Genomic DNA, 16,151 nt, shown 5'->3' on the forward strand with positions numbered 1-16,151 from the left:
CCTACATGCTGTAAACAATGTGCTTATAAATATTTACACATAGTAATTAACAGTTATTTTGTTTTTTGTTGGGCGATAATTAAGTAATTAGTATATCGATTTTAATTTAAAATTGGGTCAGTTTGTATTTAACTTGAATTATGCATTCATTCAGCCCACATTCAACAGGTGGATTCTATTTCAAGTGAACTATAGTTGGGACAACATCCATTGGTTCGTGTATCTGCTAAGCGCAGTGCTGAATATTTTCTTGGTCTTACAGTGGTGTCTAAAATAAAGAAGCAGTGCTGAATATTTTCGTGGTCTTACAGTGGTGTCTAAAATAAGCAAGCCATTGAATCCAGTTACTTAAAATCGAGTTAACTATTTAAAATTCTAAAAGAACTGAATCAATTTATTTTATTTGTTCCAATAATTTATATTTAATAATGAATAGTTCTTTTTGTAGCGACGAGACTCTAAGTAGCAATAATTCTTTCTATTCACTGTGTTTTTTTAATATAAGCCTACAGATTTGTCAACAAATACATAAATAAATTATTGTATATTTAGTAAATACATTACAGACATACTAGTCTTTCTCCTTATTGAAAAGTTGGCTCCTTTTAATTTATTGACTTGGTTCTTTTGATGTTATGGAAGTTTTTCAGGTTCAACTTTTCACCATATAACAACTAAATGAAAATCTTCATTCAAGCAACAACCCCTCGAACCCATATCCATAAAGAAAACTATATTGATTTCACATTTAGGCCACTTAAAGACATTTATTAATTTACGAGTAAATTTGGCATTTGGAATATGATCAACATAAACATAAAACTGAAAAACATCTGCAGTTAAACGCTACACTAAATATTAAATCGTATATCGATATATGTATATAATATGCATTGTATATGTATATTAATAGGATGTAAAGGAGATATATATATAATATGTATAAATTATGTACACTTAAAATTCGCTAAATAATTTGTACAGTTTTCTGGGATTTCCATATGTTGAAGATACGCATCAAGTTTTGTATATAGTAAAAATCAGTCAAGAGTTGATGGGGGCGGGGAGGCGACAACAACTGTGAACTGGGAGCTGAGAACTGGGAACCAGGTGACAGAATTGAGATTCCTTTGGCAGCACAGTCTAGTCCAGTTCGACCTCCTTGAAGAGCGTTTGGCTTTCGGCCTCTCGTGTGGGCGGCTCCTCGTGATGCAGCTCATCGATCTCCAGCTCCTTGAAGGACGTCTGGCTGATGGCTTCGCGTGTGCAGAGCACCGTTAACTGCTCCTCTGCTGGCTGCTCACTGGTGGGCGGCAATGCCACGCCTCCGCCCAACACATGCGACGTCGAAGTGCTGAAGTAGATAGAAGAAAATCAATTGATTAGTCAGGTGTCAAGTGGCAACAACAAAGATGTGACCAACTTACTTCAGGGAGTAGGTGGAGCGATAGAGCGGTGGCGGGGTGTTCATGCGAACTGTGGCATAAGCCGCCTGCTGTGGATGCGCACTGGCATGATACACAAAGGCGTATTCGTTCAACGAGGTCAGATACGATGGTGGCGGCGGACGATGCTGGAACTCGGGATACAGATAACTGCCCGGCAACAGGCGATTCGTGCAGTGCGGACTATTGCAGTTGCGACACGTCTCCATGCGTCGGAAGCACGGACAATCGTCGACATCATCGGGCAAACTCAGTCGCCAAATGGCGCCCGAGATGACGAGCAGCGAGACGCCAATTCCAATCATGAGCAGCGCTGCACTCAGATACTGTGTCGAGTGCTCGATCAATCCCGTCGAGCCAAGCACAATTCCGCCCAGTGTGCAGGCCACGCCCCCCAGCGCAAAGATGCCAATGACAAAGGGTAGCGAGGGTCGCGCAAACCATTTCCGAAAGCTGTAGCCGAGTGGCGCTGCACTCAGCTCGCTGCTTCCCAGCACTCCGTTGGCTGACGCCACGCCGGACATGTTGAGATTGACATTGGTGCTGGCCAGATTGGTGGCCACATCGCCGCTGCCTCCAGCGAGTGGTACAGCCACGTCCAAGAGGGTTCTGCAAGAGAGAGGAGGGAAGAGAATGCACGTTAGTTTACACTGTGAGAAGTCTTGTTGGGGACAAAGTTTAAGCATGGGATAAGCTTAAACATATAGAGATAACTAAAACTATATTTTTTGTGGAGTAATGATTTATTAAATAGCTTTATTTTGTGGTTTAAGAAAAGGAAGATTTGAGTTCTAGGATAAATCTGAGAAAACAATAATTATAATGGCAACCTTAGGCAGCGAATGAAGAAGCGATAATCATTAATAAGAAATTTTAAATAAAGAAATAAATAGTATGAGTAATAATGATTTTTATATATATGTATATTCAAACTGGCATCATGAAATTTTCAGGATAGCTTAGCAAATAAATATACTAAAGAATAAGCTTAGTATTCCCACTGAATGTCGTGAAATATTAAGAATATCAAAATAAATAAATAAACAATATGCTTATAAAAAAATTGGGCTGATCGAAATAAATTCTATGAAGAATTCAGCTGCCTAAAATCCATAAATTTAATTGAATCTATTATTTTTTGATTTCTTGCATTCGTCCTCGCCTCTTTGTCTCAGTGTCTGATGCACGCGTTAAAGTGTCATCAGCATTCCGAGTTGTTCTCGACTACCTGAAGCTGATGCAGAAGCAGGTAGCAAAGCGGAGTTGTGGAGTCGTGGCTGCTTAGTCTCACATTACATCACAGTGGATGATGATGGCAGAGTTTGAATTGTTTGCCACATGTGGTGCTCCTTTTGCACTTATCCTGCACTCTCTCCCACTCTCTTAGTCTTAGCCTGTCCTTTGTCTATATATGATTTAGAACACACACGCACACACATATTTGTGGATAGTAGTTGTTGTTCTTGTTGCTGTCCAGTTGCAGACAGAGAGAGAGCCTGCATAAATTTAGAGAAAATCTTACGGCCTGACACATTGCACCTGCCTGTCTTGTCCCTTGATCCTGTGGCCCCGCCTCGAGACAATACTCCGCGTATCCTGCTGTGCGTGTGCGTGTCCCATTTGATTTTAGAAATAGGCAGCTGTTTCCCATTTGATTTGCTCTTTGCTTTTCTCTTCCCTCTCTGTCGCATTTATTATTATGCTTTATCTTTGTTTTGTATCTTTTCATCTGTTTGAACTGTTGTTAGTTGAGTTTCTTATTTTTTGCTCTGTGTGGCAAACAAAAGGCGACTTGCAACAGGTTTTTATATTGTAGAGTCATAAATCGCATTCGAAAATTGTTTAGTGTTTTTTTTTTAAACAACGCACAATATTAAAACTCTATAAAAAACTATGAAACTGCAGAACTTTCAGGTGTGAAAACAAATTTCTGTTACGCCATAAAAAACCAAAAATCTTTCGCATAAATCAATGCGTTGCCCCGCCCCCTTTTTTTGGGAATGCCCAAAAAGGAAGCATAAAGCCATAAAAAGCCCCAAGAAAGAAACGTTTGAAAACTCTTAAAAAATATCCACATGTAAGCATAGATATTGGGGGGAGGGAGGAGGAGTTGGGGATGGGGATGGGACTGTGGCTAGCGGCAACTTGAGATTTCTGTTTAATTACAAAACAAGGCAACAGCTGCGGGCGAGGTTTGACTTCTGGGTGCAAACTCCCTCAGCTAATTCAAACTTGACAGCGTCACACTCAATTGTCTGCAATTTGTCAACTAACAAAAAAGGAAAAGAAAGAACTTCCCCCTCAGAAAAGTAATTAGAAAAAATGACTGCGAGGGAAATCAATTAAGCAGCGAACAACGCAAAGAAAATACTCTATAAAGAATAGCTCATTTGATATATAATTCGAATTTGTAAATAAACAAAAGAAAGTCGAAAATATGTGCAGCACCTGTTTAGTTATTTTTACTTAAAAGATTTCAGACGCAACATTAAAACTAATAGTTTAGAGCGGTTTTTAAATTGGCTTTTCCCCAGAGGAATATTATTAATATTCATTAAGTGATGAGTGCTGACTAAAAATAGTTCTCTTTAATTGCATCAGCTAAATTCCACATAGACACTCGTATTTTCATAGGGTAAATGATAATACCCTGCTGTTAGAGCATCGTAAAATCTGTTAAAATATAGGGGTATTCCCATCGTAAAATATATAGTATACAGAACACACACATCGGAATTGTGGTCGTAATTGGGGCGTGCACGGAGCCATCAATTTCAGATATATCAAAGTGTTGCAGCCCTTTTGGTACATTTAATAAAATGTAGGCATAGTTATTAATATTATTTTTAGCCACACATTGCCACACTTATTTATGACATTTCTGTAGATGTCATAAAAATGATTCATACATCAAACTGATGTTCGTTCAACGCACGGAAGACGAGTCATAAATTTTATAGAATAACTCAATCTGTGGACTTCATTAACAATTGCCAACACGTACGCTAGTTATTTTTTTTATTTTTTACATTTCACATTTTATTACAATGGAGTGCATTTAAGCAGGTTTACGCATCATTATATTAATAGCTATAGGAAGCAGTCTGAGTATCTGAAAGATACTTTATCAAAAGCCAAATTGAGCACAGCAGGAGTTGTGGCTCACAAATCTATATTTTTAACCACAGCGCTAATGATCTTGGCTTAGAATTTTTATCATTTGTTACCGAACATCGTAGTAACATCCACAAGATACAATGCTACAAAAAGATACTTAGATACATATTTGTTTGGCCTCGCGGGCAAAGGCAAAGCTGAAGGCGTCTTCTGGTACTTTGATTTCAATGCCTTTGACAGTGCCACCATTTTTAATGACACCCAACACACAAACACACACTCACACACACACAGAGCTAATTTATGAGCTTTTGTAGTGTGCAACATTTATTGTTATTCGAAAATGTTTCGTTGCACTCGCGCAGCTCGTAAACATTTCTCGCCTCGGTTTCAGTTTCGGCTCTTAAGCTCAATCAGCGCGCATTGAAATTGAAATGGGGCAAGCATCGGGACAGCACACACATCAACACACACGCACACTCACACTCACAGACACATCACAATTTTCTCGCGTTTTCAACGTGCAACATGGGGCAGGCAGCGAGCGCGACAGTTGTTGAACCATAAACATAAAATAACTATAAAAGTGCAGAGCTTCTTTCTGCTCGATAGCCTTTCTTTCAATTGACACACAAAAAGCTGTTATCGATAGTAGCGCTGCATTCACTGAGACTATCGATAGACTTTAATGGAGGCAGTAAAATGTCATAAGTTTTGAGCTGAAGAAGCAATAAAAGAAGAAGTATTGTAAAAGATGTATGGAGAGTCTATGGAGAGTAGCGCTGACTTCACTAAGACTATCGATAGTATTTGGATGCAATGACATCCATATAGAGACATTATCGATAGTATAAGTTTTTAGATATAAAAACATTTTTACCCATTGTAAATACTAGGAATGAGTTCAGTAGGAATGAGTAAGTGTTTTCAATATAACATTATAGCTAATTTCTTAGAGGCTTGGCTAATTCTCTGCTGTATGCACAACAACCCCTTTGTATTTAATTACATAGGGTATTACATTGGCTAGATGTTATTACGTTGCATACAACACAATCTCGGGCTCGACTTCCGTTGCAATTTAGCGGCCCATTGTCTGGCCGTAATAGACTAGACTTTCTTTGCCGCGTCATTAGCCATTAACCACAAGACAGAGAGAGAGAGAGAGGTAGATAGCGGGCAAGTGGAGAGAAGACATTAAGCCACTTGCTGACCCAGTTATAGGGCCACTCACTGCCTCACTGTGACTGAGCAACAGTTTGCTGTCATTAGGCATAATTACTTCCCTAATAGCATTAACTTCGTCTTCTTCAGCTCATTTTTTTTTGGCATTCATTTACATTGCGCATGCGTAACGCGGAGAGTTTGACCAATTCTCCCGAGTGGAGACTTCTTTAGCTGAGAGCTGAGAACAGCTGCGCATGTCTCTTAAGGCATAATTAAGTACGCCATTAGAGCGCAAATTGTTTGTCTACGTGCCGGAGACAATAGAACCGTAATTGGGTGCCAAAAAAAAACGAAAAGAATCGAGAAAAACTTAGGTAGGAAGTGCGTAAAGGGAAATGGGAATAAAGGGAAGCGACTTGTATGTATGTAAATGCACTTAAAGTACTTAAAATAGTTTTCATTTGAAATTAGCCGCCTCTACATTCGAGGCGTGGCTGCAGCTTTCTAGCCAAACATAATAAAATGATTAAAAGTGAATTAGAATTATTCAAAATTATTTTCCCCATCAATTTGGTTTAGGTCGTCTTCGTCTTCGTCTTCGTGCTGCAAGCTCGAAATGGTTCTTAAATTGTAACGCCTAAGCCGCTTAGGCCATAAATTGCCCCTATACACAGCTCTTGCTATTGTTTACAGCTTAACTGGGCCTACGGCTTTGGACGAAGCACGTTTGTGTGTTATGTGGAGCTACTGTTTCCACTTCGCGACGAGTCTTAAAAATAAGAAAAATGATGATGAGCCTGAGATGCCGCCTAAGCTGCCATCGCTGACCGGCGGCCTATCATTAAACCAAGCTGCGGCTCAAGTCGCATTCTGACGGCCCTCGGCTCGCTCGCTTTTCTTTTCGGGGTTGACCCGAAGCTTCTCCAACTCTCGGTGTATTCCCAATTCTCCTGCTCTTTTGTGGCGGGCCTTTTGTTAATGAATGCCCCCACATTAAGCTGCACTTAAGTTACTTAAGAGTTTCAGTCGTAACTGTACTACAACTAATGGATTTTTCTGCGTTTGATACTAGGCAGAGATACCTTAGAGTTTAAGCCGCTGTAACGGTAAACAGTAGTGTTGTAAAGTCAACAATAAATGTTTTCAAGGCCTAGGGTTAAAGGTGTCAAAAGTGCATTTAGTTACGGAGCTAATTATCAGTAATTATTGCAAAGGTTAAACCGTTTGACTGTAAACCATTTAACTGTTATTAATAGTGTTGCAAAATGGTAAAGTCTCTTAACTGTGACTGAGAGTGTTGCAAAATGTTGTAAATCAAATTCATAATTTAAAGTGTTGTATATTAAAGTCAATATGAAATTGTAATCTATTTACATTAAATTTAAACTTTGACTGACGATTTCTCAAAGGTTAACCCGGAAAAAGAAAAAAAGAAAAAAGGTACAGCATTTGACAACCCCTAAGCTTAACACTTAAGAATTATTACTAGTAATATGCACTCAACTGGATTCAAATTTTAGCTTTCGCCTGTATTGAGCTGATAAAAAGTGCCAAAAAACCAAATTCAATTTTGTTCTAAAATCAAGCGAGACTTCCACAAGGGTAGTTGCTACGTCTCAAAGGGGGAGGGTGGCGACTGGGGCTGGATTGTGGACAACATTTGGATTTTGGGGTTGCTGACAAAAATGTCGAGATGAAGGTAACAGACACACACACACATACACACAGCATTTATTATCAATAAACGCCAAAGGGGCGAATTTTTAGAAAATCATCTTGAGGATTTCAAACAACAAAATTAATGAGTATTTTATGGGTTGATGAGTTTAGAGCAGTGTGTGGCAGAGATTAGAAGGGATATATGATATACGATATGCAAGTGCTCAATTGAGGAGGAACTCTCATCAGGACATGCCGCAAGGACTTGTGCGCTTGAGCTGGCTATTTAAGTGCTCCGAGTAGAGGACGAGTCGAGTCGAAGGCAAATAACCACAAGACTGAAACCCAAAACTGTCTATGGTTTCGACTTCCTCTCTCTCACTCTGTCATCCGTCGATGTGTCTGTCTCGCTCTGTTGGGTGTCAAATGACAGTGGTAAGCATGCCTTGAGGTGAGTTCAAGGAACCAAACTGAATTTCGTGTCTTGGCTATAAAATCGAAACGAACTCTACGTAGACCCAATTGTCAGATGCACTCGAGCGTTACAAAGTATCGATTTTATGGGCACAACAAATATACACACACACGAAACTATTGAAGTCTCTTTTGATTTGTTTAGGCATTTCTGAAGTTTACTTTCAGCGTTTTTCCATTGAATTCTGTTTCGATTTGAGCTTGTTTCATATTTTCGAAATTTGAAATTGATATTTTGTGACATGGCAACAGTCGAACAATAAACAAACAAACAAACAAACAACCAACAATAACAACAAACAGCAAACATTGCCTTCAATTAACCTCCAACTCAGACTTATTTCCATCTTATCAAACACTTTTCATTTGACAGCAAATATTTATGACTGCGAGCCTGCGTTCGTGTCATAATAACTTTACATTCTTAATGATCTTTGGGGTTCTCTCCCGCAGAGAAAGTATTACTCCCAACTTATCAGCCTCAGTAGACAGCTCTTTAGTCCACTAATTGCACTGTCCATCAATTCGAGCTCTCATGTCAATTTATCCATTTCTTTTTGATCTTTGGTTTGATTGGATCAAATGGATTTTAGTTTTATGATGGGGAGCTTACCTTGATCCATCGCTGAGGTGTCGATCAAAAGTTTCGTAAAATTGCGTAACTAACAACATTAATATCTCATCTGCTTCCGTTTTGCTTTTCGCTTTTTTTTCAGATTACAACAATACACAACACTCCATTAATCACTTTGATATACTATTTTAATTAATATTTTTACAGTTTCTGTTTCTGTTGCTTTTTGTTTGGAATTTTTAGTTAAAAATTCCCTTAAAATAACTCGGAAAATAAACTATGACAATTAATCAAAGGCACTTTTGGGCCATGTCTCGTGTTCTTGTCTGTCGGCCTGACAAAATTTATGCGCCACTATTAATTTTTATGCTTCTAGCACGAAGTTCCGAGAATTGATGAGTCTACCATGGGGTGGAGTAAACTGCGAGATACCTTATGACAGTTTTTCGTAGGGTGTTTGAATGAATATCTAATTAAGTTATGAAAGTATAAACTTAAAATTTCAAAGTTATTATTACAATTGTGTAAAGATATCATATTTATGTTGATATTAGATTAACCTTATCGATAACTTTCTAAATATCGATAACAATCAATCGATATATGCAAACGTATAACTTTCTGCGTTTTTATATTCTTCTTTTGCTTGTAGAATTTTAATTTTGTATAACAGCAACTTTGAATAATCTTATCGATAGTTATCGATAACACTAAAATGCATGCAGAGTTGATGAACTTTGCTTTCCTACACACTCCCGCTCTATTTAAACAATATACCCGACTGCTGCCGGATTACAGGGTATTTTATGTATGCCTACTCTACTACACAGCTTTGCGATAATCGCCGAGGCCGTACATGTGACATGTTAAACAGCAGCAACTTCCCTCCCGCGAACGTTCCCTCCTCCCCCTCTCCACCAACCACAGCACGCGGTTCTGCAGTAAAGCCGTCAAGTACAAGAGAGTCTGGGGCGTATCTTTTTAGCTTTATGGAATTCTTCTGGCGTGCATATCAATGTCAGTTAATCTGCCCAATAAGGCATGAATTGCCCTCCATGGTGTGGTTGCTGTTATTGTTGTTGTTGTAGGGGAAGTCTAGAGATTGAGAGAGACGAAGTGGCTGCCCTTGTATGTGTCTCGAGAGGCAACAAATCTGTGCTCCAGTTTTTTATTTTTAAGTAGTACGGGGGCAATGGGGATTGGAGCACGCTGCGATGTTGCTGCTGCTCTTGCTGTTGTGCGTGACATGATTTTTGTTGAATGATAAAGTTTTATTTCTTGAACAGAAGCCAAACGAAAAGAAGAAGCTGAAGCAGAAGCTGAAGCCTCATTCCGCCCGGGAGCATGCCAATTATAATTTTAAATGCGTCTGTCAAAACTTTCGGTTTCAAGCAGCCGCCACAGCTACTGCTGCCTGTTGACCAGGCCAGACAGTGGCCATTTTTTTCGTTGTTGTTTTGGCTTTAATGGCCACTTCCTGAACAGCGGCGCGATTTGTGTGGCAGCCTCAATGGCCCCAAGGGCAACAGCAGCAAGACACTTTAGCGTCATCTTTATGTCCGTTTTATGGCACTTTTAAGTTTACCTGCGCAGATGATGATGATGTGGATGCTGGTGAGGATGGCCCATGCCCATGGGACGTTGCTGATAGTACTGATGATATTGCAAATAGTTGGCTGCAGCCGCGTCTGCATTTGATGCACTCAGGAATGGCGATGCGGCTGCTGCGTTTGCTGCTGCTGCTGCCGCTGCTTGATGATGATCCAAAAAGATGGCCGTATATTGTGGCGGATAGCTGCCAATAGGTGGCGCCACCACAGTTGTTGTTGCTGTTGTGGCGCCAGCGCCAGCAACGACGGCAACATTGTTGCTGCATTTACTTTTGCTCTTGTGCAACTTGCGGCGCGTGCGCTTGCTCTGCCGCGAATCACTGCGAGAGCAGGCGCTCGTGTTGAGTGCAGCTGCCACAGATTGTGTTGCAGGTGGAGCTGGACTGTTGTTGCTGGTGGTGAACTGCAGCTCGCTGTAGATGCTCGACTCGAGCATGTTGCTCTCGGATGTGGTGCGATTCAATATGAATTGGTCGAATTCGTTGTCCTCCTCGGTGGCAGCTCCGGCTCCAGTTTGTTGCAGTTGCTGCTCGAGCAGCGCTGTGCACTCCGCGGGCATTTCCTCGTGGGCAACGTCATTGCGACTCCGGTTGAGGCTGTTGCTGCTTTGGCTGCCGCTAATCACAATTTCCGGTATGACAAATGCTGCGCTCGGCGGCTGCAGTTTCCTCTGCTCGCCGCTCATAGCACCCAGCATGGTGCCGTTCTCAAACACAATTGTAGGCGTGGCTGGCATCATCACTGAAATCACTTTATTTTCTTTTTGCTGTAATCACTTTAACACAATTTTGTGGTTGTCCCTAACTGCTTGAGTTGGCCAAGAGCTTAATTCATTTTGTAGCACTAAAAAACTTGTTATAGATTTATTTACTGCGACTTTCGCCTGTACGCGCCAAAAAATTTTTACGCACACGAGTTTTGCAGCATTCAGCAATTTTCTACAATACGTTTTGCGATGCTGCGTTGCCGTCGTGATATGAACCTTCTCGGTGCGCGTACCGCCAAAAACTGATTTGTATTGTTGATGCGTTTGTTGTTTACGGCTTCTGGTTTTTCAACTTCAAATACGCTCTCTCGTGCGAGTCGCTCTCTCGCTCAGTTTTGGCTTCGTGACGACGTCGACGTCGCTAATGTGTTTCGGTGCAAAAACAACCACCAGCAGCAACACAGTAAGTTGAACTTCGTGCGCTGCATCTCATTGACGTCGCGACGTCACTCTTGCTGCTGCACTACGAGCAGCCCAAAACAACATGCACACCAACGCACACACACTCGCACGCACAAACACCAGCGCAGACAAGAAACTCCCTCGCGCTCACTCACGTTTAAAGATGTCCGACGAGTTTTTGGCTTCAACTCTCCTTCTCACTCTCTCTCTCTCGCTTCAATCTTTCTCTCTGTTTTCAATGTTTGTTGGTTGTTTACATCGTGCTCTCTGAATGGCTGCCAGCCAGGAGCGGAACAACCACTTGGGCCCTGCGCATGCTATGTCCATGTTCTAATGGTGCCGCTCCTGCGCTCAATTTTTCACACTTTTACTAAAAGAACATCACGAGCGGCTTTCTGTAGCGCCCCTGGTTGGGCCCGCATCTGATGCGTATCTGCCGCTCCCTCTCCTCCTCCTGTACTCTCTTTCGGCCAGAAACCAAAAGAAGAGAAATACAAATGAAGCCAAACAAGAACTGTGGCCAGGAAGGGACAGCACAGCTCAGCACTCGAAACTCAAACACCACAAAATCCCAGTATGCAACAGAAATCTATCTACAAGATACACTCACATACACATACACGCGCACTCACACACTTACTTAAAGTTGTGTTGTGTGTTGAATGCCTCATCATTTTTTGGCGAGGGTGAAATATTGTTATTGTGCTGCAGAACAGTTTCAATGAAATCTTCCCTTTGGACCTCATCTCTCTCCATCTAATAATATGGAATAATTTCTAGTCTTTTTTTTTTCTTTTACGTATTCTCTTCTATGCTTCAGTTTATTTGCAGTTGCCTTTTGAGGAATTTAATTAAAATGCAGCATTTGTGAAAGCAAAACAACATCAGAAAATAAAGATAGAAACCAAAAAAAAAATATATAAATAAAAAAATTGGAATTTACTCCTTAGATGATGGCTCTTCAATTCTGGCCTTAACTTGTTGTGAATTGTAAGCGCTTTCTGCTGCAATTCAAGTGCCACTCCACAAAAGCGACGAATGCAAATATTTGCCATTATTTTTAGTACTTCAGCAGCTCCAAAAGGGGGACGAAGGAAGAAGGAATGACAGACAAACAGAGCTAAAACTTTGAAATGTTGACACAAGACGCATCTTCAGCTCAGAGATGTAAGCTTATTAGCCTAATGGCTATTAGCCTAATAACACTTGTATCGGGCCACTCGGCCAAATTAGCGCCACTCGATGGAGAATGAGGACCTGCGACTTGAGGCCAAGAGAAATTGTTGAGAGTCAGTCGCAAAGTCACGGCGACTGCACATTTTAGACAATTACCAATCTGTTCAGACACGCATATCGTTGCCATATAATTTCAACCTTTTTCTTAGCCTTCTGCAGTCTTTATTTTTGTATTTTTCTTCTTTTTTTTTTGGCAATTGGCCCGCAGACAAAATGTGGCTTAATCATAAGATACAGCGCTCTTGAGCAAATTAGGCGCGACTTCAAAATGCCAGGGCAACTGAGTCGCTGTGTTTTGGGACCTGACCCATACCCTTTTAATACCCTGTAGGTTAAGGTTAAGGGGTTTGCTGAAGTAGAGTAAGAGTTCTTGTGAAGAAGATATAGTTATGAGATACCACTGCTAGATACTAATGAGAATAGCTAAATTGCTATATAAATTCAGAGATTAACCAAATTTAACCACATTTATCTATTATTCACACTTTTCTGTACATTTTCATACAGGGCACTTTCAAGTCGAGCAACATCAATTGGATCATTTTTATTTTATTTAAAATTGTTTTTTTCTGTGTTGTCTGCATGTTATGTTCTGTTTTTTGTTTTCTTCTTGTTTTGCTGTCTTTTTTTTTTTGGACAAGCACGCGCTCAGCTCATAATTACCAATTAGATGCTTTTCAATTTTTCGCTGCGGCCAGCGCTCAACACGTCTTGGCCATGGCCAAGTTGATGGATGGTTAGCTGTGCTTCGTTGGTCGGTTGGTTGTTTGGTTGTTTGGTTGGATCGAGTCCTCAACTGGCGTTGCATGTTGTAGTAGTTAAGTTGCTGTCTCATGGCTTTTGTATTTCAGTTTTTCAGTGTTTTTTTTTTGTGGTCACGTTGCATACAACACTTGGGGTCCTACGATGTACCTGCCTGTTTCAGACTGTGGCTGCCACATGAGTCGGCATTTGTGCTTATCAAATTACGTAGGGTCGAGTAGAAAAACCAAAAAAACCACAAACATTTCACTTTGATGGCGGAAATTTGAGGCTAGCTTATCGTCGACAGTCAGACTTGTTTTTAATTTCAAAACTTGTTATCAAATGTTCTACAGTTTCCGGATAACAAAAAATGTGTACAAATGTTTCCGCTATTGTCAAAAGCCAAAACCGAAAAAGGAACGTAAAAACCAAAAACGTCAACTATTTGCATTTGATTAATGCAGTTCGAAATTCGAATTCCGATTTCCGAAATGGAAATTAATGCAAATCTGTTTCGAGAGAAGAAAAAGAAGAAGAAACAAACTGAATGGTTTGTAATTGGCACAAATTGTATTATTAGCAGCTTGATTAACTAGTTGGCAAGACGAGTAGCTGTGCCATTAGCATGGCATTTAGCTAAAGCAAACAAAAGATACTCGCGTATCACAAAGATACTTAAGTGCAGCGACAGCTCAAATAACTCACTCGCAGTCAGCCTGAACGTCTATTGTTTGATTAGTCCAGCTCTCTCATCATTGAAATGGTCAATATTCATTTGGCTCATCAAGTAGAATCCCGCCAACTGAATATCTATCTATCTATCTATCTGTATCTGTATTTCTATCTATCTATCTATGCATCTATATTTAGCAGCATGTCAAAGAGTTAGCGCGTCAATTTGTTTATTTTGTTGCCATTTGTTTGTTTACTGCTGCGAGACACAACATCATTCTGACACACACATATGCATGTAACTGTGTGTGTGTGTGTGTTGTAAAAGGGCCACTCTAGCCTAAAATAACAATAGCAACAACAACAGCAAGTTATGTACATTTTTATGATGCTGCTAAAAAATGTTGAAAACTTTTCTGAACCTTTTGATCTTGCACAGTTTTGTCGTCGTCGTATCTGTTAGATCGTTTCAACAAAATGAACACAACGAAACAACACACACAAACACACACACACCCCGCCCCCAGGTTTTCGAGTCTACCTTCAGGTACTCCCCCACTTCCACTGCATTAGCATTAAATTGATTTTTCATTAGTTTGTGCCGGGCAAACGGCTAGTACCGGACTTTCAGCTCCAAAGCTAGACATCTTCTTAGCTGTATCTGTATCGGTATCTGAATCGGTATCTGTATCTTTAGGATTGCTAGTCATAAAAAACGACAAGCTCTCTGTTTGATTTTTGTGGAGCTCTGAGCGCTGAACTTGAGCCACACTGTGCACAGCGTGTGCTGAAAACGCCATTAATAATATTGAGGGGAATTATTTCTGCTTAACGAGAAATGCCTATTAGTTCATAATACATAAGTGTTTATGTATTTGCGTGTGTGTTTGTGTGTGTCTGTGTGAGTGTGGGTTACATACGTTATTACATATTAGATTAGGCTATATTGATTATAAGGCAATACCTTAATGAACTTGTTTTTTCAAGAGCTCTTCAACCGAGGGCAAGGTCAAATGTAATGGATTAAAAGCTTTGTTGAGGCGTGGTCAATACTTTTCTTTTGTGGATCAATATTTATGTGTATCTCATGGATAGTTTGCACATGTGGCTGATTGATTAATTAGCTGCTACAATTACGTTAATTTGAACAGCGATGCGAAGATCAAACAGCAGCATTCTTTGCCAAATTACCATTCAGCTGAAAAGTAGCCCCGAAAATCTTTACAAAAATATTTAATTATTTTCAATTGATTCTGACGAAATACGCACACTTTGTATAAGCACAATAAACATTTTCTCAGTCGCGATTTAGTGGGAAAATGAAGTGGAAAAGTTCAGGGGCAATTGCTAACATGCAGACTGACAAAAGCTACGTGCTATGAACTTGAGAATGAAGAGTAATTGGTGAAATATTTTAGGTGGAATTTAAGAAATTTGTACTTTAAGCAAATTTAAGAAATATAATTTTTAATCAAGTTGAAAGTTTGCTGTTTATTATTTAATTTCAGATACATATATCAGAATTGGATATATGTAGTTTTTCAGATTGTTTATGTTTAAGGTGGAGTGCATTCAAACATTATCTTTATAATGAGTTATTTTATTTTTATATTTTATTCGTTAGAAATTTTAATAAAAATATATTTCAAAGTTATGCCTTTTAAATTAAAGACTAAAATTAAGAAAGTTTTTCTCGTTTTTACGTCGCTATTGTTTTGCAAGACATCTTTTAATTTTGATTTATTTTATTTGTATTTTTTGTTACTTAATCTACATTTCTCTTTTCTTAATTTTGGCCTTGACAAAGAGTCGTATAATTTCACAGAACTAGCTAAATTCTTACCATGTGATGATTAATCTTCTGGGTTGTAATCTCTCTGTTCTACACAACAACGTAAAGCACTAATCAGTTGATAGTTATAGAAATCGTGAGCCATATTAGAGATTACATTGCGTTAAAGATCTTTGAAATAGTTAGGTAAACTGTTGCTTTCTCATGTCTGCTCTCTACTAGCTGCATTCTTTCAGCACTCACTGTGTCCGACACGTAGCACACAGTACAGTGCCCGTCAAATGACAATTGATAATGTGCAAGTTTATGCTTGCAAACCAATGAATTTGAGATACTCGATTGTGAGTTGCAGATACTTTGAGCGACTGTTGGCAATTTGTCATGCTACTTTACAGTGCAGTACGAGTAATGTCGTCGTTTGTGTAAACAGACGCCGCCCGCCGACGCCTTTTGTTTGCCGGGGCCGTACAAATTGAATTTACCTTGAGCAAAT

General features: G+C 39.7%; 1 protein-coding gene across 3 annotated transcripts; it reads right to left on the minus strand.

Moving 5' to 3' along the window:
* Positions 1-760: 760 nt before the first annotated feature.
* Positions 761-11,057, minus strand: LOC133843180 (uncharacterized). Of its 3 annotated transcripts, none has more exons than XM_062276613.1 (3): positions 10,022-11,057; positions 1,428-2,054; positions 761-1,354 (listed from the first exon to the last, which is right to left on the minus strand). In XM_062276613.1, the coding sequence occupies exons 1-3, from the start codon at positions 10,783-10,785 to the stop codon at positions 1,144-1,146; spliced, it is 1,602 nt and encodes a 533-aa protein (XP_062132597.1). In that variant the 5' UTR covers positions 10,786-11,057; the 3' UTR covers positions 761-1,143. The 3 variants fall into 3 exon arrangements, with proteins under 3 accessions (XP_062132597.1, XP_062132598.1, XP_062132599.1); XM_062276614.1 differs by lacking the exon at positions 10,022-11,057 and adding an exon at positions 8,476-8,655 and having other exon boundaries at positions 765-1,354; XM_062276615.1 differs by lacking the exon at positions 10,022-11,057 and adding an exon at positions 5,053-5,075 and having other exon boundaries at positions 765-1,354.
* Between the last annotated feature and the right edge of the window lie 5,094 nt (positions 11,058-16,151).

Source organism: Drosophila sulfurigaster, chromosome 3, assembly GCF_023558435.1.
Source record: "Drosophila sulfurigaster albostrigata strain 15112-1811.04 chromosome 3, ASM2355843v2, whole genome shotgun sequence".
NCBI lineage: Eukaryota > Metazoa > Arthropoda > Insecta > Diptera > Drosophilidae > Drosophila > Drosophila sulfurigaster.